General features: G+C 32.3%; 1 protein-coding gene across 4 annotated transcripts in view; it reads left to right on the top strand.

The window, feature by feature from the left end:
• TFPI (tissue factor pathway inhibitor) overlaps window positions 1–20,846 on the top strand; it is a 71,867-nt gene extending 51,021 nt beyond the window's left edge. For 2 of the 4 annotated variants that reach the window (XM_081260903.1, XM_081260904.1), the window contains exons 5-8: window positions 2,009–2,185; window positions 2,758–2,853; window positions 18,798–18,977; window positions 19,941–20,846. In XM_081260903.1, the coding sequence (XP_081117029.1) occupies window positions 2,009–2,185; window positions 2,758–2,853; window positions 18,798–18,977; window positions 19,941–20,047 (560 nt within the window). In that variant the 3' untranslated portion in view covers window positions 20,048–20,846. Of the gene's footprint in view, window positions 1–2,008; window positions 2,186–2,757; window positions 2,854–8,450; window positions 13,728–18,797; window positions 18,978–19,940 lie in introns of those variants that run through there. The other 2 variants (XM_081260905.1, XM_081260906.1) reach the window with 2 other exon arrangements.
• Window positions 20,847–24,929: the final 4,083 nt, after the last annotated feature.

The raw sequence follows: 24,929 nt of genomic DNA, 5'->3' as shown, positions 1-24,929 counted from the left end.
TCAAAAAGACAAAGATAACATTGTTATCAGGAATGTGAATTTGTGTGGTGCTATGGCAAACAGTATGGAGAGTCCTCAAAAGTTTAAAATTAAAGATATAAATAACGCATAATCCAGAAGTCCCACTATTGGGCATACATAAAAGGTAAATGAAATGTATATGTTGAATAGATGGCTACACCCCCATGCTGACTGAGGTACTATTCACAACAAGCCAAGATATGGAATGAACCTAGGTGATCATCCACAGATAAATGGACAAAGAAAACCCCATGATATGTTCTAAAAATGCAATATTATTCAATCATAGAAAAGAATGAAATCCTGTAATTTACCACAACAATGATGGGCTTGAAGAATATCAAGTAAATAAGCCAGACACTGAGAAACAAACACTATGTTTTCTCACTCATATATATATATATATATATATATATATATGGTACCTAAAAATGCTGACCTAAAAACAGGGTACAGTAATGGTTACTAGTAGAGGTCAAGGTGATTGGTGGGGAGTTATTGGGAAGATGTTAGTCAAAAAACACATAATTACAGTTGGATTGGAGAAAACTTTGTAAAGACCTATCATCCAGCATGGTGGCTATAGTTAGTGACCACATATTATAATCTCCAGGAATGCTAGTAAAACGGGTATTAAGTGTTCCTAGTACAGAAATGATAACCATGGGAAATCATGCATGTTAATTTTCAGCATGTATATATGCTTTAAGGCATCATGTTGCATGTGTTAAATACATGCAAATTTAACTGTCTATTTAAGTAGATACTTCTGAAAAATAGGAGAAAATAGGGAAATCATACTAAGATTTACTTTAAAAAAAGAGGTGATAAACATAAATTGACTTCAAGTTGGTACATTTAGAATTCATAGATGATAGCTTTAAATTATACTAAAATAGGAATTTTTATGTTGAAAATAACAACTTTTTAATAGGGGACTGCTGCTTCTCCAGATCTGCAACTGCTGTAGATATCATTTAGATTACAAAATAATTACTTTTTTTCATAGTATATTACTGGTGGGCATTGGTTCCCTGAGATAGAAGAACAAGTTACTGTAAGATATAAAAGCAACATTTAGTCACTATAATACTGGAGTTACAAGAAAAACTGGAGAAACTGGAGCTTTGTTCACAATATTCAAGCTTGGTGATCATATTCATTTGAGAATCAGCTAGATTCTCTTTACAGAGTATGCATGTAGAAAGAGCTTGCAATGTAGATCACAACTTTTGTGACAGCTGTGCTTAGCCTGGTTTGGAGCACTATCAAAGAAGTGGTATTAGATTTTGCCAAAGCCTCTTCAATCCCTGAACATGTATTTCCTTTCTGCCTCTGCACTGTTGGAATCATTCCAGTGCTTGAAGAAAAGAAAAGTTGTAGCAATGGAGGATGTCATACCTACCACAGATATCAATTTCAGCCTAAGAATTCAGGAACTTCTAAGAATAACCATGAAAGCTTCCGTACCCTTCAAATCTTCTTTTCCAAATTTTAAAATTTAAGCCATTCTGAATGGTACTGCATTCCCTAATGATACCCTACACCTCAATAATATGAAAGATTCATAGACCTTTCCTAAATATTGATGCACAAAGTTCAATATAAATAATTAAACCAAAATTTACCATCCTAATTTGTAATTCCAAAACAAGGACAGCACATGATAAAATAACCCCACATCGTTTATTCACTCCATTCATGAAAAAAAGCGAGTTAATTCTCTATTGATTTATTGTGAGAAATGCAGAGATTGAAAAGCTAATTTAAAAACTGTGTGTGACAATGGTTGTATAATCATTATTCTAAATACTACAACAGAATGGTAAATAATTTGCACATTATATAGTTTTCAGAAAAGTGAGATTTGTACTTATTATTCTTCAAGTTTACTCTTTAAATACCAGCTAGTTATTAATAAATTTAGTGAATATAACTAAATTATTTACCAAAAAATACTACTTTCTGATATTTTTATAATTTTTAGAAAAGCCAGATTTCTGCTTTTTGGAGGAAGATGCTGGAATATGTAGAGGTTATATTACCAGGTATTTTTATAGCAATCAGTCAAAGCAATGTGAGCGTTTCAAGTACGGTGGGTGCCTGGGCAATCCAAACAACTTTGAATCATTGGAAGAATGCAGGAACACCTGTGAGGATGTTTGTAAGTACATTTCCATCTCATTTTAAACCATTCATAGGCACCCTTTAAAAATAAGGCATCATAGAAGACATTCACATTTATCTAGGGTTTGTTTTAGCCATGTAAATGAAGATAGCCTTGTAATGATTAGATCTGAAAGAAGTTCATTATTGATTTTGTTTTTTAAACAAAGCATAGAGAATTAAGACATTTAAATTGTTTCCATAGATCTCATATTATCTTTATGACACATTATTTAATTTTCCTTACACAGAATGGTATAGTGTAATTTTGGCATAATTGTAGGCCTGCTGAAATATTTTATTCTTATCAAAATTTGGAATCAAATAGTAAATTTGAAATAGCCACCTTAAATCAATAAGTTTTATCTGCTGATTATTAAGGAGATGACTTACACATTAACTGTTATACTTTTTTTTTTAACCAAGAACATGGAAACATTACCTTATGTTACATTCCCTATTCAGTATTTGTTAATTGAACATAACAGTGTGAGTAAAATTGTGCTTTGCTTTATGTGTACAAATACAAAAATATTACAATATTCTCATACTGGGCTGTACTTTTTCCAGTGAATGATTTCCAGGTGGATGATTATAGAAAGCAGCTTGATGCTATAAACAATATCTCTGTGACTTCCCAACCTACCAAAGTTCCCAGCCTTTGGGGTAAGAATCTCATTTTTTATTTCAGAAAAAATACTAAAATAGTAATAGTGAAAATGGATTGTGTATTAGAAGTATTCTTTGTTGAAAAAATAAATCCTACTTTTTAATTTAATAATGGGCATGTTAAAATAGTAAGATTCTAAGTGTGTAAGACTTTTAATCCTATAAAATTGATAATTTTCCTAATCTCCTAAGTATGTAATTTCCTAAGTATGCTTTGAAGTAGGCTTTTATGTACCACATGGAAACTTTCGTATGATATTTAATTTGGTGCCAATTTTATGGTATAAGATAGTACTAGGGATTAGCTTCACTATATGATGATAAATCATTGAATTGAAAGTGGCATGTTAAAAGTGGTCTAAATTGAGCATTGACCCTGGGCAAGTTCTCTGGTATTAGTCAGAGGGCACATTACAAAATGTGTTTTAGTAACCATCCCCAAAAGGCATGTCACTCTGGACAGAAACTTCTTTTGGACTTCTTCAGGATTCCCATTTGGATTCTACCCTGTTCATATATTTATTAGATTTTTTTAAAAGGATAAATGAAATGTTCCCTCAAACACAGAGCTCAGAAAATAGTGAGAGTACTGGAAAACGACAGAAAACACAAATATCTGGACAGTTAGAAACACACTTAAAAAGCAGAAAATTAACAGTATAAAGTTCTACCTAAATTTTAAAAATCACAAGTTCATTCAGAAATTGAGGATTACACTTAGAAGCAGTCCATCTAAGTATGTTAAATCTAAACTTCACATGAGATGCAGGTATTTCTGTGGCTATTAAGATTATAACCTTAGTATAAAAATAAATAAGAGTTTGGTCCAGGAGTTAACTACCCTGGTCATGTGTTTGAATCAGATGGGATTCACAATCAACATATCATTTATTTATAACAAAAAAAAATTAGTAGGAAAACAAAATTTCTGCCCAGATATATTTAAAGCACTGCAAAGGTTGCTTGAGAGTTGTCTGGAATGAGGTCTGTCAACATCCAGATTAGTCCCACAGCTACCCAATCATCTGTGACTATTGCTTTAGTCTGAGAACCACACCTTGGAAGTCACAAGAGAATTTGAAACATGCTTATAGAATGACTGGAAAGTGTAAGGAACTCGAGATCTAAGAGGAAACATTGCATATGTTCTCAAAACCTGAAATACTCTTAAGTCAGGTTGTGTCTGTACAATTCTCACCCTTTAGTCCTGCCCAATCTAGACCTCCAAATAGACACCCGCATCCGCACCCTTCCATGTCCTCCTGATTAATGAGGATTAGTATTTGAAGTCTAAAGCATAACTATCTCCCTGCAAAAATGTTTGTTTGTGTTGTGAGATCTTCAAGAAAGAATGGTTGTCTCACATGTTAGCAAATTCTTTAAATCATAGGTAGTCAGGAGTTGCTTAACACATAAGAGGCCATAAAAGGAATGAAAATGTTCTCTGGGAGTTGAAAGATGTGCTAAATTCAAACTATCTTCAGGATTTTTGATGTTATAATCAGGAAAGTGCCCTTAACACCAAATTGACCTATGTTTTATTTTTTAAATATTTCTTTCCTTATAATGAGTATCTTTGTGTTTCTTTATTTTTTTATCTGTAAAAATAAGTGGTTTCATTGCATTGTTTATTTCTACCAGTTCTATATCTTTCAAAGATGTTTTGTTTTAGACACTTAAATATTAAATGTCAAAGGAATTTTAAATTTTATTGTTTTAAAAGATGTGAAAGTTTATAATGACAAAGTTAACAGGCTTAAAGATACATGTGATACAATAGGTCTACAAATGTATGAAATCGTTTTTCAATACTTCAGTATTTTCTGTTTGAGTCCAACACCAATTAAAGGGGAGATATTAAATCAGTTATCATTAAAATAAGTAGAGTAGTTTAGGAAATAGTTTTATTTTGCCTCCATGTTTAATGAAGTATAAAATTCATGATTTTTTGCAAATGTACTACCACGAAAAAAAGTGGAAATGAAGAAAGAGGTGAGAAGGTAATTTAAACAGGCTTTAAATACTCTGATAGATGTCCATTCTATGCTTTCATGAAGAAGCATATTGAAGTGTAATAAATAAGTGGTTATAAAATAAATTATTAACTAAGAAAGAAGTAAAAAATGACAGTACAAACCTAAAAGAAACTATAAATAAGGATTTTCTTTAAAATAGTAGGCATTTAAAATATGTTTTCATAGTAATTGCCTTTAAAACTAAGGCAAATTCTTCCTTCATTTGTTTAGAAAACTTCTAAAATTTTGGTTGTATATATTTGCCTCAAAAAATCTATATTCGTTTGATACTTTTTCCTCTTTTTCTAGAAGCATAAGACATATTCTTTTCTTTGTCTTTTGTTTTGCAATCTTCCTAACCTAAAACATGAAATAATATTAAAATAACTACTTTGAGAGTTTTATATAGGAAGGGTGGCTTGGCATGGGGAGCTTAGCAATGAAGCCAGGGTTGCATTCTTCCTAAGACCTGCAAGATCCCTGAGCTGCCTGTGCAGGATGCAGAAGGCAGTGTGGGGATATCCCTCCTCTCCATTCAAAACCAAGATAATCCCTCCTCTGCTTCATCCAAGGGGTGTGCTGACATCTATAAAGATCTCCTAATTTCTCAGCTCAAAAAAAAAATTACATTCATCACTGCTTGCAATAATCTTAATACATTAGACGATAATTTAAGGAAATTCAGTTCTTGGCTTAGGTGAAACCTTGTGATTCAAGGTTTTTAACAAATGTGTAAGGATCTTTGTATCAGTTTCTTTTGAAAAGATGTAAAACTTACAAGTTTCAACTCAGTGTGAAGGAATTATACAACATAAACAGCATTCTTTAAAAAATATTTCCATTAAATAACAATCCTTACAGTATTTAAATATTCTAAAATTTAATTATCATCAATCATTTAAGTGGGATATTTGCAATTATAATTTCAAATGTTTCTCTTCATGATACTAGAAAAGTGTTTCAGAAATTTTGTCTAGTGTTTATTATTACTAGAAAATGTTTTGGTAAACTATTTTTAAATTTCTACTTATTCGTAACTACTAGACTATTTAAGTAATCGCTCAACTCAAGGTTAAGCACAGTTGAGTTTTAATCTTTTTATTTATATATTTCAATTTTTTTTAAATTTTTACATTTCACCTCTACTTACAAGTTATTCCACCATTTTGCTACCAGACTATATGGGTGATTTTGAAGACTGTGCCTTACTCTTCCTTAGAGACCATTTTTTAAATGATTTGTGAATGGAATGTCGTGGCACATGTGTATAATCCCTGCAACTCAGGAGGCTAAGGCAGTAGGATACAAACCCAGGGCCTCCCTGGGCAACTTAGCAAGACCCTTTCTCAAAGTAAATAAATAAATAACATAAAAATGGCTGGGGATGTAGGTCAGTGGCAAAGCATCCCTGCATTCAATCCCCAGTACAAAAAGAAAAAGAAAGATTGTAAGCATATCCTGGAGTACAAGTGAGAGCATTATTTGATTTAATCAGCTGAATTAAGAGGATATTTAGCTACAGCAAATGTGTCTCTATATGTGTGAAAGAAATATTTCTAAAGCAGTTTCTCTAGATGAGTGTAGTTTATGCATAATCTTCTGAATGAAAACATATCACAACTTGTTCTTCTCCACTTCGCCCCTGTGATTGACCATATGATATTGTAGCTCCAAGATATGGGTTCTAGGTCTGGGGTTGTGGCTCAGTGGTAGAGCGCTTACCTAGCATGTGTGAATCACTAGTTTTGATTCTCAATACCACATAAAAATAAATAAATAAAGGGTTTGTGTTCATCTACAACCATATATATATATATATGTATGTGTGTGTTCTAATCACTACTCTTGCACTTAATAGCTGTGTGGCCCTAAGATATTTCTCTAACCACTTGGAGTCTTACCTTCCCACTGTAAAATGGGCATAGTAATGGTCAATGTACAGATCTCTCAGGACTATGCCTGATACTTTGTCAACTATTACAATAATACTATTGCCAAGTATTATTATCCCCCTTGTATTTCAGAGAAACACAATTAATTCCCCAGACCTTGGTTTCTCATCTGTAAAAACAACTCTGTAAGTTCCCATCTGTAGGGGAAATAGATATTTCAAACACTTAAAAAAATCTCTAATTATTCAAGTTAACACCTCAAGAAATATAGTCTCAAAATCACAACTAACTTTTAAAGAAGATTTCACACTACAACTAAATAAATCTATGCATGGAAACAACCAGTTCAGATGTGTTAATTAAAAACAAGTTGAGATCAGTGGCATGCAAAACTATCATGGGTTGTCAAGAGCAAAAGCAGAGTATTTGTATCATTTTTGTTCACCTTTTTAATATTTCCAACTTTCCACACATTCCAAGTTCTGCCATTGTTTTATTTCTATTATTCCAGTTTGAACACTTGAAAATGTAATTTGATCACTTTTTTTCTTGTAATCATTCATTAAATTTTATTGCTTTTTCTAGTGAGGCATTCATTTCTGTTTTTTTTTTTTTTTTCCATTTTCAGTCTGGTCTATTTTGTTCAGATTGTGAATCTGCTCCAAACTCTACTTAGTTTACTCAAACAACATAAATCTAAACTGGGAAAATAGGGACAGTAAAAGGGAATGCTAAAAAGTTTAAAATATGTGGTTATTTTAAATATGCATGCATTGGCAGCAAAGCTGAACTGTCATTTTGATAAATCTATGAAATGTTTTATTAATTAAAATATGTATATTTTAATGGGATGTGATATGCCCCCAAAATAAACATGAAGTAATATTGGCTCAGGCAAACCAGGTAATATAGACATGAGAGAAACAGTTATCACGAAGCTCATATGTAATAGAGATATATTATATGTGAGTATAATATGTAAGAAAGTCAGATACCTGATATAAGTCAATTAAATGTATTTATGTATACATATATATGGAAAGAGAGTAATATATGAGATGAATTATGTATGATCTTTTGGACATCACTGTTTTTGTTCTGCACATCCATGATTTTATGATAAGGCTATCAGAAAGTTTATATATTTTTGCTTCATTATAGAAAAAGCAAAAGAAACAAGAAAAAATTTTACAGATGCATTCTTCCTGTGTTCATTTAACCTTAGATGCTTGGTTTAAATTTGTTGGCATTATCTATTAGCTCTCTACCCAGTCCAGATTTTCTCCCTGAAATATAAAAATTGTCCATTGAAATTTCTGTCTATTCATTATCATTAAACACAAATGGTCATCCACTTTTCAGTCCATGAGATATTCTATGTGGTATCTCTCACCTAACACTCACTGGCCCTCCTCATCTTCTTATCTATGCTGAATTTCACTAACTTTAAAAAGAAAGACCCCTTCTTCATCTTTCCTCTGGCTTCCTAGTGTGGTTCTTTTAAATGCTTGTATTATTTGATGTTGTGTTTGCTTTGCCTCATTGACTATATTACAAGTTTTGTGAAGGAAAAGGTGATGTATTATATATTTTACAGCCTACCCCTTCCCCCAGCATTTAATCCAGTGTTAAGCACATAACAGATGACTTACATTTTTTTTTTGTTTATTAATTTTGTGATCCACAGTTACAAAAGAAAGAACAAATGATGGTTGGAAGAAAGCTGATCATACTTACCAAGTCTTTCTCATCACCTTCTGCATTTATGTATCCATGTTCTTATTAGCATTGGATAGCATTTTATGAATATGTTAATATTTGGGCTTTTGACATTTATTAATATTTATATAGTATCTATGATGTCTTTGATAGCATGCCATTAATAAAGTTTTAACATTTGCATGCATAGTTAATATAGTCCTCTCACTATCTTACTGGTAAACTACTAACTAGCAAAGAACAACTAATATTCTCAAGTATTCATATCCGTTCTGGGCCTTTGGGGTGGACCTGACCATTCATGGAAAAAGTGAGTTATTTTCCCAATTCTCACAGCCCCCTTTGCTTCTATACATCAACTCTTAACAGCTGCCTTGGGACTACATCAACTTTTTGATATTTTGGAAAAAATCATCTTTGGGTAGACTTCAAAAGCCTGCTGCCAACCCAGTCTCTGGCACTTGCTCCCTGACTGAGGAAAGGAACACCTACGTACTTCATCCAGGGCCACATTGCTCCATGCCAGCCACCAAGTCCAGGGAGAATGATTGGATGTCATGTTGAAGACCATTTTGGCTACTTGAAACTCCCTCTCTGACCTGACTGTATTCGATGTATGATCTAGTGGCCAGATATCATATATGTGTGGGGAAAAATGACATAGAAAGAAAATAAAAACATATACATATATTCACATATAAAAATACATTAAAATTGTTTTTGATTATCATTGGCCTTCTGGAAGAAGATTATGCTGATAAAGGACCTAATCAAAAGCCAAATACCAGCACTGATAGAGTTGATTTCACAGATTTGCAACAGAATATTCCCACATACTTGGCCTTTTCTTGTGAAGATGTGACTGATTTCCTGTAGAGGAATGCACAACCATCTTGGGGGAAGAAAACACCCCCAAAGAGTTACACGTTCATCTGTATACCCCAGCAATCATGAGCATGCGGACAATTCAGAAAAACCCCATTTCACCAAAACCCACCTACAATTCCAAAGGAGGATCCTGCTTTTCAAATACATCCGTTCTCAAACCAAGAAGCATAAAAACATCCCTCATAATCTCAATATGCCCGCATAGTAAATCTGGTGCCTCCTGCTGAATCTGGCAAGACAACTTTCCAAAAATAGAAAATCCTTTGGAGAGCATCCATCAGGACTTCTGCTTCCTGGCAGGAGTGCTGGTAAAAAAAAAAAAAAAAAAAAAAAAATGTAGCACTTCATCTCTGCCAAAATTGAAGCCATCCAAATGCTATCACCCTAGGTGACCACTGCCTGTCTTTCTAACCTCTTTCTTCCTGGACCATCTTGAGTCCAAACAAAGATATGTTTTTGTCCCAGTCATAAGAGTCCTCCAGAAAAGAGTTTCTCAACCTGAATATACTTTTAAACAAGAAGAAAGAACTTTATAGCTTCTAAAATGTAAACTCCTAAAGTTATAAACTATTATACAACTATTATTATTATTTATTAACCAAAATTTATTTACAGAGTAATACAATCCAAACTAATAGAAAATAAATTACTACTACTAATTTGATAAGACATGTTCTGCCAAAAAGTGAGAGAAAGAGAGAGAGAGAGAGAGAGAGAGAGAGAGAGAGAGAGAGAGAGAGATCCTCATTGTAATATAAATTTAGTATAGTATTGGTGGCAACAGGGCAGGTTATGAATGAGATAGGAATAGTTTAGAAAAGTTCACGTGACTCTGTTGTGTGTAATTCTCTGAATGCCATTTTTCTACTTGAATGCAGGAGTGAATTTGAGAAGCACTGATATAAAACCTGTTCGTTCGGAAAATCGCAACTCTACATTTTATAGGGACACCATGGAGTGGTGTTTCTAGCTTTCATTCATAGCTAATGCCATAAAATGGATCAGTTTGACTGGTGGAGATATGATCACAGAGGTCATAAAAGCCTGGAACTTTTGGTCTGTTATCTAGAGTCAGTCCATATTGAACATGCCAATATAAAGTTCTTGCCTTCAAACACTGGAACACTCCAGTTGGCTCAGTGCAGTCATCCCCAAGACTTGTTCCCCACCTCCTTGTTTGAAGATCTATTTTAATTATTTATCTTTCTCCTGTTCAAACTTGATAACCTCCAATCCAGGCATGTGACTATGGGTAAGACACATCTAGGACACTGTGGACTCTTCAGTGAAGAGGCAACTTGTGGATCAGATATGAGTCAGAAATTATGCCAGCTTTCTCTTTATCTGAAAAAGAAATCATTAAAACGTGTTTCTTGAGTTAATTTTTTTTTTAATTTTCAGATAGGTTCTCTGAATAACATATAGTGGTTAAGAACACTGACTTTATAGACAAAGATGTGTTTTTAAATTCCAGTTCTTATTTCTCCACTTGCTCTGTGACCTTAAAAAAAAAAATCATACAACTTCTCTCAGGCTCAAGTTCCTCATTGATTATAAGTGGATATTTGTAAATATTTTAATAATACAAACATTTTAATCCCATGTCTCACACAAAAAAGGAACTCAGAAGTATTAATTTTTGAGGATGTCTTTGATGATATTGATAATGATAATCATGACCTAGTTCCATTGCAGGCTTATAGCAGAAAAAGAAATAACATAATGAAGGAGTATTACTTGAAAATGTTATTTATAATTTTAATATTAAAAAATCTTTAGTCTCCAACTGAAGTATCTTAATATATTTCAAAGTATTGTTATCTGAAATAACATATAGCACTTGAAAACATCAAACAAAATTAAAAATGCAAGTTTATTTTTGCACATTTAGATTTCATTTCTGATTAGAAGACTTGTAAAACTTGTCTTTCCAACTCTATGACCTGAATTGCACATCTGCATACTAATTTCAGTTCAGTTCAACAAGAGTTGTGCATCTTCTGCATCATAGAAATTATAATGAAGACTGGAATCATAAGAATAATAAGTACAAGGTGGTTTTGTTCTCTACAGATGTAACTGTTGAATAGAGGAAAGATTTTAATCAATAAATGATTTAACTGTACAGCTGTTAAAAGAGATTAGAGTCACAGAAATATTGCACATTCTTTGAGTAATGCCAAAATTAAAATTGTGTCTTCTCAGAACCTCTTGAGTCATCCATCTTGGATTTTTTTTTTTTTTTTTTTTTTTTTTTGCCAAGATCCTGGCTAATTGGTGGGATAGTTAATTCTATCTTTCTTTAGGGATTTTCCTAAGTAAAGCCAAAATGAAAGAAAGACACAATAAAATAATAAATTATGAAACAATTATACTTTATTTTATAAAAATGTTTCATAATATTATAAAATAATCCATCTTTTAAGTCACCTAGTGTAGAAACACTTGACTTATTTGTTGCTCTCTTTCTACCTACATTGAGACTGGTGATTTATTTTATTCCTTCTGATAAAACAGCAAGGGTCACTTTATAGTCTTCTCTATTGAAAGTTACTAGATTCAACCAACACATGCCTAGATGAGTGTGTTCATTAAGCAAGATCAGAACTTTCATCTTTACAAAATTTCAATGGTTCATTAAGGTTTATTTGATAAAATCCAAATATATTAACATTTCAATGGTTCATTAAAGTTTATTTCATAAAATCCAAATATATTAACATTAACCTTCTTAATGTGGCCAAATCAACGTTTCCAGTCTTGCATCCGACTGTCCTCTTCTATTTATTTTGTTGGCGAAGTAGCCTAGAGTTTGCATCATATCTGAAACAACTACAAACGATCCAACCGTTGTGGTATTACTTTCTTTTACTCATATACCCATGTATCTCCACTGCTTATTAAAATCCCATTCTTTCTTAAAAGACAATCAAAGAACTAAATGAACATTAATTTTCACATTTTATTAAAATCTTACAGAGTTTTTAATTTTGCAATCCCAAAGTTTTTTAATGTATTTAACACATACTTGTCCTAGAAAAAAATTATATTCAAAGTTGTTTGATAATTCATCATTTTAGTATTGTTTTCTCTTTTTATGGTTTGTTTAGAAAAATCCTTGAGTGGTCATGACTTTGTGAACTCTGTTCATGGATTAGGCAGTATCTAGGAAAAGAAATCCACCCCAGCAATTTTCTACTCAATTTTTCTTTTCATTTTTCATCTGTGGAGGCTTTCCTGTCTGGGCAAGATTTCTTACAATTTAGTCCCTGTGACCTTTTGAATTCAGATTCCCTGTCACCTTCTATATTTCACCCTCAGTTACGTGGTCCAGCACACACAGAAAACAAAAATAATCCCTGAAGTGACTGGTTTCTCAATTCCTGTCCTCCTTTGAGCATGGTATGGAATTAAATCCCTGCCAGTTTAATGAATGGTGATAAGTTCTTTTCTTTAGCACAGAGAGAATGGCAGATTTACTATTTATTACTACTCAGAAACAGATTTGTACAGATCTCCAGCCTTTCATTTACCATTTGGGGACACTGGACTCCCTCTAAGGCCTTATCTTTATTATGTAACTCAAATAATGTAAATTCAGATTATCTATCTGTCTGTCTGTCTGTCTATCTATCTATCTATCTAAATTGGCCATATTCACATTACAGAGAAACAATTGCTGTCAATATTCTAGACTATTTCATTTTATTCTTTCTTCTACTTTTTTTTTTATTAAACTCACCATGAAGTAAAGTAAAAGATGAGAAGATGTTGTTGGAGGAACCCCAGCAATATAAAGTAAATCAATCTATTCTAAATTAACATAAATTAATTTATTTTGCAGAATTGTAACGTCTAAGATCATTATCTATTAAAACTCTGGAATGATTGTTTTTTCCCACTGAGGGACACCATCTCAGTTTTATGCTTCATGGAAAACATATAACATTTTTCATTCTCATTTATGTGTGGCTTTATATACGTGTGTGTGTGTGTGTGTGTGTGTGTGTGTGTGTGTTTGGTGTGTTGACACAAAACTAAGTCATTTTATTCTTTCTAAGGTGCATATTTTTCAACATGTTAACATGGTTGTAATTATGATGAAGCTTTGAATCAATCATGTATTATAGTGTGATTTTTTTGTTTATTTGTAAATTGTAAATAAAATAATGCATTTTAAATTTAATGTCACCTTAGATTCTGTGTAAGTGATCCTTTGTCAAACCTCAGAGAACTGTAAACAATTCCATTTAGTATACTTCTATTTTCGTTGGTGTGGGGAGGAAAAAAAAAAGTGTTTGCAGGGCTGGGGATGTGGCTCAAGCAGTAGCGCACTCGCCTGGCATGCGTGCGGCCCGGGTTCGATCCTCAGCAGCACCACATACAAACAAAGATGTTGTGTCTGCTGAAAACTAAAAAATAAGTAAAATAAAAATTCTCTCTCTCTCTTTTAAAATAAAGTGGTGCATAGTTAATAAAGGCACAGAAGGGAGGTCTTTGTTTCATTAAATAATGTTTATGTACTTTTAAACACCATCATAGGCATATAAACTTGTGTAAAATTTTATTGAAAATTTCAGCAACACTTGCCAGATTATAAATTGAACATAATTTTTGTACTATTGCACTTTTAGAAATATATCCTCCAAAAGCATCTGGCCCAGTACAGAAACATTCATGAGCCATTGTCTGGAACTGAAAATAAAAGATTAATAGAAGTAATCTATATATCCATGAGAAATGAATTAACTAAATAAACTTCAATCCATTCATAACATGAAATACTGTGCACAGATAAAATATGTAAACATATCCACAAAATATTGTCATGTAGAATAATGAGATGTAAAATAGTGTATTAATATAGTTTTGCATAGGCAAACATTTTGGAGAAAATATTTACCCAAACATTGAGTATGGTTGAAGTGAAAGAATCAAATTAGAAGGAACTTTTGTTTTACATTTGTTGTACTATTATATTATTTGAAAATTTAAAAAGGCAATTTATAATAATTGTTTAAATTTATTTTTCTCTTTATTGAAAAAAATTATATGGGAAAAATCATAAAAGAATTACAATATTCAATTCTTTAAAAATAAAACCTTAAAGAGCATGTAAAATGAAAAAACATAAGACCCTACAATAAACATTCAGAGTGAATATAAGATTCAATGCTTCCTGTACAAAATTCAAAGTAAATTTACATAAATCACTTTACTTGTGAAACTGAATCTGATACACCACCTTACATTTTAGCTAACATACTGGATGACTGTTATTACTGACAGGAAAAAAAAATGTGGGGTAAATCTGAATTCTGAAACCTATCAAAATCCTTCTACACAGAAGTTATTCAACTTAATAATAATGATAGATTCAAGACAGAATGCATTTGGTTACTAAATTATCTTTTGAAAATGAATAATGGTGAAGTTAATGGCTTCATATTGTATCTTAAATTTCTGTGAATAATTTTGATCTAGATCAAAGAAATCACATTACACAATTACTTCAGTCCCTGCATATTTTCTTTTATTGTAGATTTTATAAAAGTCTGAGTTTTGAATAAGTGATTTACTACTTCTAGAATACTTTGTTAATTGAAAATAGTCAAGCTTATCTCTTCGTAGGGTGCAAAAAATTCAATTTCCTTACCTATGGAGACTTAACTGAATTCTAACAAAGGACTCAAAATTCCTGAGGCTAGGATATTCTTAAGAAATTATACACTTCCTTATTTTAATTCTACTGTGTTTTTTTCCATATTAACCCAATGATAGTCTTATGGGTCAGAGTTAAAATAGATCTTAAATACATTTCAGTTATAATTCATGTTCTGAAGAATATTTACCTTGTAAAAACTCTCAAATGGATGATAATTATATTGAACTTTTAAACATTATCCTCAGTGATTAATTTTAAATTCTAAACCACTATCGAAATATTCTTATGTCTATTCTTAGAAACTTAGATTCTAAGGTTAAGTTATTAACTTAGTCAAAGCTGCGTTGTGTTTGATTATTTGTGTAAGCAGCGATGGAAATCAGATAGAGCAAGCCAAGTGCCTTTATTAGGGTCTTTGTGTTGGTGGTGGCTGGCATCCTCCGAGAGGAGCAATGCACATCTGCACACAGATCTAACAGATCCCAGGCTGTTAGAGGCAACAGCTGGACACTCTCAGAGTCAGAAGTCATAAAAAGTATCTGGTGCCTTGGATAATTTAACTGGTAGGGAAATTTTCTCTAATGGTATCTATACCATTAATGGATTTTTCCCAAACCACAAGCCTGCCTTCCTCCCGCCCTGTACTGTATTATGGGGAATACTTTCCCTCTGACTTCTCAGTAGGTTTAGTCATTACTAAACATTGTTGGATTGCTGAATGGTCAAAACAAAAAAAACAAAAAAACAGAAGCCATGGTAAATGTCCCCACTATACCTGCAGCATGTCCTCCATGGGAAACAGTCTCTTCTAGTTATAGTTATCAACTAGTGTTCCTGGCTCTTATTATCTGATAGCAGTCTCCTTTTGCAGTACCACCAGCCTAGGGTCCATAGGCCCATATGTACTAGGCTAGCATGCCCACAGTTGGGAACCTGCCTTGATTTTTATTTTGAGGACAGAATTACTACACATTGTTGTATTGGGGGAAAGAAGGAGGTGTGTTCTCCCAGGAAATTTTCTTTATCTTGAAGTAAGGCCTTAAAGAAGGCATTGCTGCTAATAATATTTGTTGATAAACATATTCTTAACAAATTTACAAGTACATTCACATGTTATCTGCAACTTACTGTGGGCTGATACATTTTATGTACAAAATGCTAAAGTGAAACTGATGTATAAGTCATATTATTTTATAATATATATAGAATTAAGCCACCTGAGTGCTTGTGAAAAAAATAAAAAGAATAGCAATTTCCTATGTTTATCTAATTATGGAAATTGCTTCTACCCTCTTTGCTTTCTTTCTTAATATAGGTGATGGCATTGAATGCTAACTTTTGATAACCATTTTATATTCTATAATATGAAAATTTGATAGTCCACTGGAATAGTTTATGTGATAGTTAGACCTGATTACAACATACCTCTCCTGAACTGGTAGAATTCTCTCACATAAACCATTCACAGGAAATGTCAATATTTTATAGAATGTTTAGAACATATTTTCACCAAGTACATCTTAACTTTGACTTAAGATGATACATGTGATGTCCAATAATTTAAAATAGCAGATAATGTATTTTGAATAAGTCTAGACTACATGATTATGAAGAATGTTTTCATTCTACTAATCCTAGAAGTTTCTTTTAAAAGCAGTGTTTATTTATTTGGCATGTACTCAAAAGAATGAAAGTCAATATACTGTAGAGATACATATATACACGTTTATAGCAGTGAACTTCACAATAGTCAAGTTATGGAACTAACCTAAATGTCTGTCAACAGTTGGGTGGGTGAAGAAATTGTGGCATATATATATGAGAGTTTTATTCAGCTATAAAGAAGAACAAATTCATGTCATTTTCAGGAAAATGAATGGAACTGGAGAGCATCATGTTAAGCAAAATAAGCCATATTTGGAAAGTCAAGAGTTGTTAGTTTTCTCTCATATATGCATGCTTGAGGGGAAAAAAGGGGGGGAAGGATCTCATGAAACCAGAGGAGAGAGTTGAAGGATACAGAAAAAGGGTCAGGTGAAGAAGGGAGGACAAGGGGAAATACTGGAAAATGAAATTGGTCAAATTATGTTATGTGCATGCACAAATATGCCACAATGAAATCCATTAATCTGCATAACTGTGCACCATACCTAGTCAATGACTGAATAAGAAAACTCTTAATTGGATTATAGTTCTTGAATTTCACTCAAAATATTGTCATTCTAAAACTTTTTGTATATTTTCTTCCCATTGTATTTACTCATTCACAAATTTTCCAAAGTCTTTCTCAATTCCTTGAATTATTATATCAAAACAATCTAATCTACTAAATATCTAGAAATCAGGAAATGGCATAAAATGCATTTATTGAATTCAAATTTTTTTTTTTTTTTTTTTTTTTTTTGCTCACTTTGCTCCATTTTACTTCTCTGTTTTACAGTCTATTCATCTAGGGTTCATTTGCCAAAGGACTGCTTCTTGTTTTAAACACAATCTATGTACCTTTTTGGTTACTATTTCCTCAAAGTTCAGTTTTCTGACAATGTTGAACATGTGGCAAATCTTCATCTACATGTGCTGTATCACATCTCACATTTGGCAAAGGCACTAAAGTTTTCTAACATTGATTCGCCACCATTAGGCAACTTACCTATGCACTGCCTTATTTATATCAAGCAGTTTAGCTGTTTAATATAGAGTGCCAGTTTCCATTTACTGATAGACATTCCCAGAGAAGCTAAACACCGCTATTAAACTGAAACTAATTCTCTTCATTGCTTTACAGAAGTGAGTGGGGTTTTATTATTATTATTTTCATTACCCTAGTTGCATTTTTTCTTTTGTTTTTGAAACTAATTAGTCCCATTGACAGATCAATCTGACTGTCTGGTCCATGTTGTATTTTACTCATTAAAGCAATGTTGCTTCCTTTTCAAATACATTTAGCTTATTCAGAACCGATGCTTCCATTCATGAGAAAAATGTTGTTATTGAGACAAACATCTCTTCTGGGCTCCTTCCTTGAAGTGTAAAATTTACTACACCTAAATGTCTGTACTTGAAATTGTTATTGCATTATCATGTTCAGAATGCTTTTAGTTAAGAGAAAAAACTTTTCTCCAGCTTCAGTGCTTGAGTCACACAGTGAATGAGGCAAGTGAGACTTTGCTCATCAAAATTGTTTTCTGAGTTGAACATACATGACCAAAGTGTATATAAATGTTCACAGTTTAATATATGTATAACTACACACATAATTTAAAAAATTTTAGGGCTGGGGATGTGGCTCAAGCGGTAGCGCCCTCACCTAGTGTGCGTGCGGCCCGGGTTCGATCCTCAGCACCACATACAAACAAAGATGTTGTGTCCGCCGAGAATTAAGAAAAAATAAATAAATATTAAAATTCTCTCTCTCTCTCTGTCTCTCACTCTCTCTTTAAAAAAAAAAAAATTTAGAAGTTATTAAATAGTGGTTGTTTGGGTTATGCCCAGCTACTTTAACCATGCAAGGCTACTTTGGCCGTTCAACAAATATGTCACACGCTTCAGCAAATGTTCATTGGAGAAAGACCTCAGTATTATGTATATCTGCAGTTAGTTAGGCATTTTTAGCAACTTGAAGTCATAAATTTTATTAATGTATTACTTTTATTCATTAAGATTACTACTTTATTTAGACATGCCACAAAGCTAATTTATAAACCATATGTAATATTCTCTATTACATACAAAATACTTACCATGTTTTCTTAATGTTTTTAGAATTTCATGGTCCCTCATGGTGTCTCACCCCAGCAGACAGAGGACTGTGTCAAGCCAGTGAAAAGAGATACTACTTTAATTCAGTCAGTGGGAAATGCCGACCATTTAAGTACAGTGGATGTGGTGGAAATGAAAATAATTTTACTTCTAAAAGAGCATGTATTAGGTCATGTAAAAAAGGTAAGAAAATATTCTTTAAATTGTATTTAGAATAGCAACTGTATTGAAATTATAAATGAATTTTAATCTATCAAAATATGAAATTGGTTCCCCTTATTTTACAAAACAAATTATGGTGATTTAGTTAATAAATATTCTCTTCTCAACTAAATTTAGATAATGTCACATGATACATTAACCATAATTCCTCTTGATGTGTCATCATTGAAAAATAAGCAATTAAGACAAATTCATTAACTTTATTCATTTTCTTTGTCAATTTCTTATGTACTAAGAATTTATTTTAAAGAATTATACCAAAATTCCTTTAAGCTTTCTGGCAATGTACAAAGTTTTAACATATATACTATTTTTTTTCTGAATATAATATGATGTTTATAATGGAGTAGAAACTATGAAAATATAAAAAAAGATAAGAATCATCCATAATTCCACCAATCATTTACAGCCACATTTCTACTCTGCTAAATAAGTTGAGCATGGAATCCTTTGTGAAGCACATGTTTATCCGTTTTTGCTAACTCTTTTTTTAAAAAAAATTTTTATTCTAATTTGTTATATATGATAGCAGAATGCATTATAACTTGTATTACACATATAGAGCAAAATTTTTCATATCTCTGGTTGTACACAAAGTATATTACACCATTCATGTCTTCATATATGTATGCAAAATCACTTTCTTTTAATCTGATCACCTTTTATTTTCTTTTCAAATTAATAGGAACTGAACTCAGGGTCCTCTACAACTGAGCTACATTCTGAGCTTTTTAATTTTTTTTTTAATTTTGAGATAGTGTTTCACTAATTTTACAGGCTAGCCTCAAACTTGGATCCTCATTCCTCAGAAGCTGCTGGGATTACAGGTGTGCCTAGCTAAACTAATAACATCTTTAGGTTCAATATTAGAAGAAATTTTGTTCCTTATCATTCATAAATGTGTTGGCTTTTTTTTTTTTGCAGGTTTCATCCAAAGAATATCAAAAGAAGGACTAATTAAAACAAAAAGAAAAAGAAAGAAGCAGCCAGTAAAAATACTATTTGAAGAAGTTTTTGTTAAAAATATATAAATATTATACTATGAAAGCATTAATTCTACTAAATATTTTATACAAAGCATTTCACTATGGCTCCTATTTTCCCCTTTGCTAACATATTGTTAATGGACCTGTTAATTAAGTAATTTTCTAGTCTTATACCTGCTATTAATCCATTTGTATCAGAATTCCTCTTCTAATCTGGTTGAATTTCTTATTCTAGGTACAATTTATTAACTAGCTAATGTGAATTTATTCTATAACTTGAGCCCTAACTATTCCTCATTTAACTACAAATTATCATACTACTAATCACATAAACTTAGGTTTTTCCCTCAGTTTATGACCATCTATTTGAGAATATGTTTGCACTTATTTGTAACAATCATGTATGAGTGATATCTTTCATAGTCTATGACCAGATTCAGAAATGCAGTTATTAAAGAACAAGCAAACCTTTGGGTTTCACATATAAAATGATTTAAAAACACCTGATTCTAATAAAGATCACTCAACTGAGCATTGAGAAATCACCAATAATAATACAATTCTGTTCTGTGCTTCCATTCATTGGCATGGCTTATTCACCTTTTGCACCTATCAGTACCTCCATCAATAGTGACCCAAGCTGTCTTTGGACAAAGAACAGTACACTGCATAATGTGCCTGCCTAATTTTGATTGGCTTAAAATTTCTTTTGTCTATGACCCATTCTATCAGTAAAATAGTTGAATAATCGTGTGTTAAATACACTTTATGTGAAAAAACTTTATGGAAAAGGAAAGTTCTAATGGCTAACACAGGAATTTTTTGTATGTACTTCCTAATCTTATAACTTGATAAACTGTTCTATCACCCAAAATAGCGAGAATTTGAAACCTGTATTTAGTCATTAGGTTTTGCACACAGTGCAACCAATAACTAATGTTCAAAACAAGCTATTTTTGTGGCAGGAAAATTATTGGCAAAAAAGAAAATCTGAGTCCTATGCCCTCAGGGTTTTTTATTAACATTTCTGTGGAGTTATAGCCCTATCCTATATTCAAACTTGTGTCTTTCCTACTGTAATGAGCACACTCCCTTTGGCACTCAAAAGCGTCCTGGACATTCACCTTCTATAACTTTCCGTGAAGTCTCTCATGGGCACTTGAACTTGTCATCTAGAAATAACAAACCACTTTGTCCGTTTGGTTTCGTTACTTTTCCTAAGCTAATGAATTATCATTCTCTCTCTTCCTCCACACTGAAAGTTTTAATTCAATTTAAAGTTTTTATTTTTCCTCATATAAAAAACCACAAATCCTCTCCAAATCCACTTCTTTCCCAACCCCCAGCCTTTTTACTCTCTACTCTATCCTACACCATATCTTAACACCACAATCCCACCTCCACAATTTTGATATATAATTTTGAATTTACCTAATAAAACTACTTCAATATCTTTAATCACTAAGCTTATAAGCTGATTTTGTATTTTAAAATGTGATGCTCTCCAGGATCTTCATCTAAAGTCAGGGTTTGGCTGATGCCATCTTCAGAGTCACTGTGTTTCAAGAGAGAAATGTGAAAAGTTTTAACATACAATGTACAAATTATCAACACAAAATAATATCAACTTGTTTGGTTGAAAGAAAATTTTATACCATTATTTTCAATGTTTGGTACATAAATAATTGTCATGAACTGTGTCTTTGCTATAGAATTTGAAACTTCAGGAAATCAAAATTTCTCATGAAATATGCTCTGCTGTCATTTGTTCCTGGATAGCAATAGTTAAATAACAGAAGTGTTGTTAGGTCAAGTGGCTAGTTGCCGCCAGGGACATATAAACAGCATGTTGGTGATTTAACTCATTTCTTTTTTATAGCAATGACAATTCATTAGTTTATTACTTAAACAAGAAAGCATACACTGAGATAGTTTGCAGTGTTTAATGCATGTGAATATTGTTTTTACTATATTTTAAATAAGAATTTCCAACGTGATATTGTCTTCCTTTATTTTGTATTATTAAATGCATCTAACTGTGAATTTTATACAGAATTACATTATACAGAACATATGTGCATCTTCTTACTTTGTTCTTTGTAATCAGAATTAAGTGGTCATGCTGAAAATCAATTGCTCAAATGATTTTATTTTTTTCATTATAAGAAGTAAAATTTATTATTCTAACCAATAAACTTGACTGTTGTGAAATTTTTTATTATTTAAAAATATTTGGTGGTTTTCAAGGTTTTTGTTTTGTTCTGTGGTGCTGGGAATCGAATATAGTGTGCTTTTTCACAAAGACACAGAGTCCTAAAACAAAACAAAACAAATCAAAAAGTTATTGCCAGAGTTCCATTCTGCTTTTACTTCTTTAAAATGTAATTAGCTAATAATCTCCATTTCATTATATCCATATATTATGATTTCTTACTTGTCATAGAAATATTATATATTAATACTACACCCTAACAATTTATATATATTCTGTTTACTCTGCTACATTTGTATTACATCAGTCATTTCACATATAATCATATAAATATAAACAAATGTATCTAAAAAAAAATCATACAATTGTATATTATATAAATGACTTCTAGTCCTAACTATTGTAGTTAATCTGGATCACCTTCATGACCAAGAAAGGAAGAAAGTGACACAATATTTGCAGACTATTTAGAAGGATTATTTATTTTCTAGTGAACTTTTCCTGCTCTATCATGCTTATGTAAAATTAGCATTTGTACTTGGGTTTTCCAACTCTTGGCAGTCAGTGCTTGCTTAGGGACTATAGTTTGGGGAGTGATTGGCTTCCTGCATTCTGCTATGCAGAACAGGACACCTTGCTCTTGTCAGGCCCAAGCTTTGAGTTCCTCATACCACATAAGTATTGTCTTAGCTAAAATTATCCAGAGCTTTTTTAGAGGAAGGATTTTTTGTTATGATTATTAATACAGTGGACAACACAGTAGACTCTGGTTGTCTAATGGATGATCTAGTTCAGGCTTTTTACTGTTAAAAATGCTGACCTCTCCATTTCTTAAAGGCAGCATTTAGTATTATAGATGTCAAAGTAGCTACCAAACATTTATCTTAAGGCTTTACACCTGTTTCTAACATTATTGCTATTCTTGGCTCCCTCTTCCTCTGGCGGGGGTGGGGTGGGGGTGGAAAGTGATTCTCGAACATTTCAAGTTCACAGAGCAGATATCCTGCTGCTGAGCAACATGCACAATTAAGCCAAACAGGAGAGAAGCTCACTCCACACAGCAACAAGCGGTAGCGCGCTCGCCTAGCATGCGTGCTGCCCGGGTTCGATCCTCAGCACCACATACCAACAAAGATGTTGTGTCCGCCGAGAACTAAAAAATAAATATTAAAAATTCTCTCTCTCTCTCTCTCTCTCTCTCTCTCTCTCTCTCTCTCTCTCTCTCCTCTCTCACTCTCTCTTTAAAAAAAAAAAAAACAATTAAAAGTCTTCCAACAAAGAAAAGTTCAGGACCAGAGCGTTTCTCAGCTGAGTTCTACCAGACCTTTAAAGTTGAACTAAATCTAGTATCACTCAAATTATTCCATAAAATAGAAATGAAGAGAACATTCCCAAATACATCCTATGAAATTAGTATAACTCTGATACCAAAACCAGACAAAGATACATCAAGAAAACTACAAACCAATAAGCCCAATGAGCAGAGATGTAAAAATCCTTTAAAAAATATTAGCAAACCATATTAAAAATACATCAGGAATATAATGTAGCATCATCGAGTGGGCTTCACCACAGAATGCAAGCCTTGTTCGACATATGCAAATCAATAAAGGTAATTCAAAATATACATAGAATTAAGAACAAGAATCATATGATCATTCCAACAGATACAGAAAAGCCTTTTATGAAATCCAGAACCCCTTCATGTTAAAAAACTCTGGAGAAAGTAGTTATAGAAGGAACTTATCTCAACATTATAAAGGCTAGATATGACAAACCTAGAGTTAATATCAAACTGAATGAAGAAAAACTGAAAGCTTTTTCTCTAAAATCATGAGCAAGACAAAGATATCCACTCTCTCCACTCCTATTCAATACAGTGTTTGAAACTCTAGCCATAACAATCAGGCAAGACAAGGAAACTAAACAGTCATGAAGAGAAAAGAAGTAAAATTATATCTGTCTGTTAATGGTGTGATCCTATATCTAGAAGACCCCAAAACTGGTTAGAGATAAGTGAATTCATTAAAATAGTAGAATACAAGATCAACACTTGTAAATCAATAGTTTTTCTATCCTCCAACAGTGATTCTGCTGAGGAAGAAATCACAAAATCTATTTCACTCACAGTAATCTCAAGGCAAAAAAGCAAAACATAACAGAACAAGAACCTCAGAAATTAATCTAATCAAGGAGGTGCAAGATCTCTACAATGAAAATTAGATAACACTGAAGAAAAAAAATTGAAGGAGACCAGAGAAGATTCAAACACCTCTCATATTCTTGGATAGGAAGAATTTATATTGTCATAATGGACATATTACAAAAAAAAAGCTATATAGATTACAAAAAAAAAAAATCTCCATCAAAATACCAATGGCATTCTTGGTAGAACTAGAAAAAAACAGTCCTAAAATTCATTTGGAAGAATACAAGGCCCAGAATAGCCAAGGCAATACTGAGCAAGAAGAGCAATGCTAGAGGCTTCACAATACCTGATCTCAAATTACACTACAGAGTTATAGCAACAAAACCAGCTATGGTATTGGCATCAAAACAGACATGAAAATCAGTGGAATAGAATACAAGACACAGAGACAAACCCACATACAGTTATCTGACACTGGAAAAAGGTACCAACCATATATATTGGGAAAAATAGGATGCCTCTTTAACAAATGGTTCTGAAAAAACTGAATATCTATATGTAGAAGA

The sequence above is a fragment of the Spermophilus citellus genome (assembly GCF_964194105.1).
Source record: "Spermophilus citellus genome assembly, chromosome: 11".
Taxonomy (NCBI): Eukaryota; Metazoa; Chordata; class Mammalia; order Rodentia; family Sciuridae; genus Spermophilus; species Spermophilus citellus.
The sequence above is the reverse complement of the archived record's forward strand: the minus strand, read 5'-3'. Positions and strand labels throughout refer to the sequence as shown.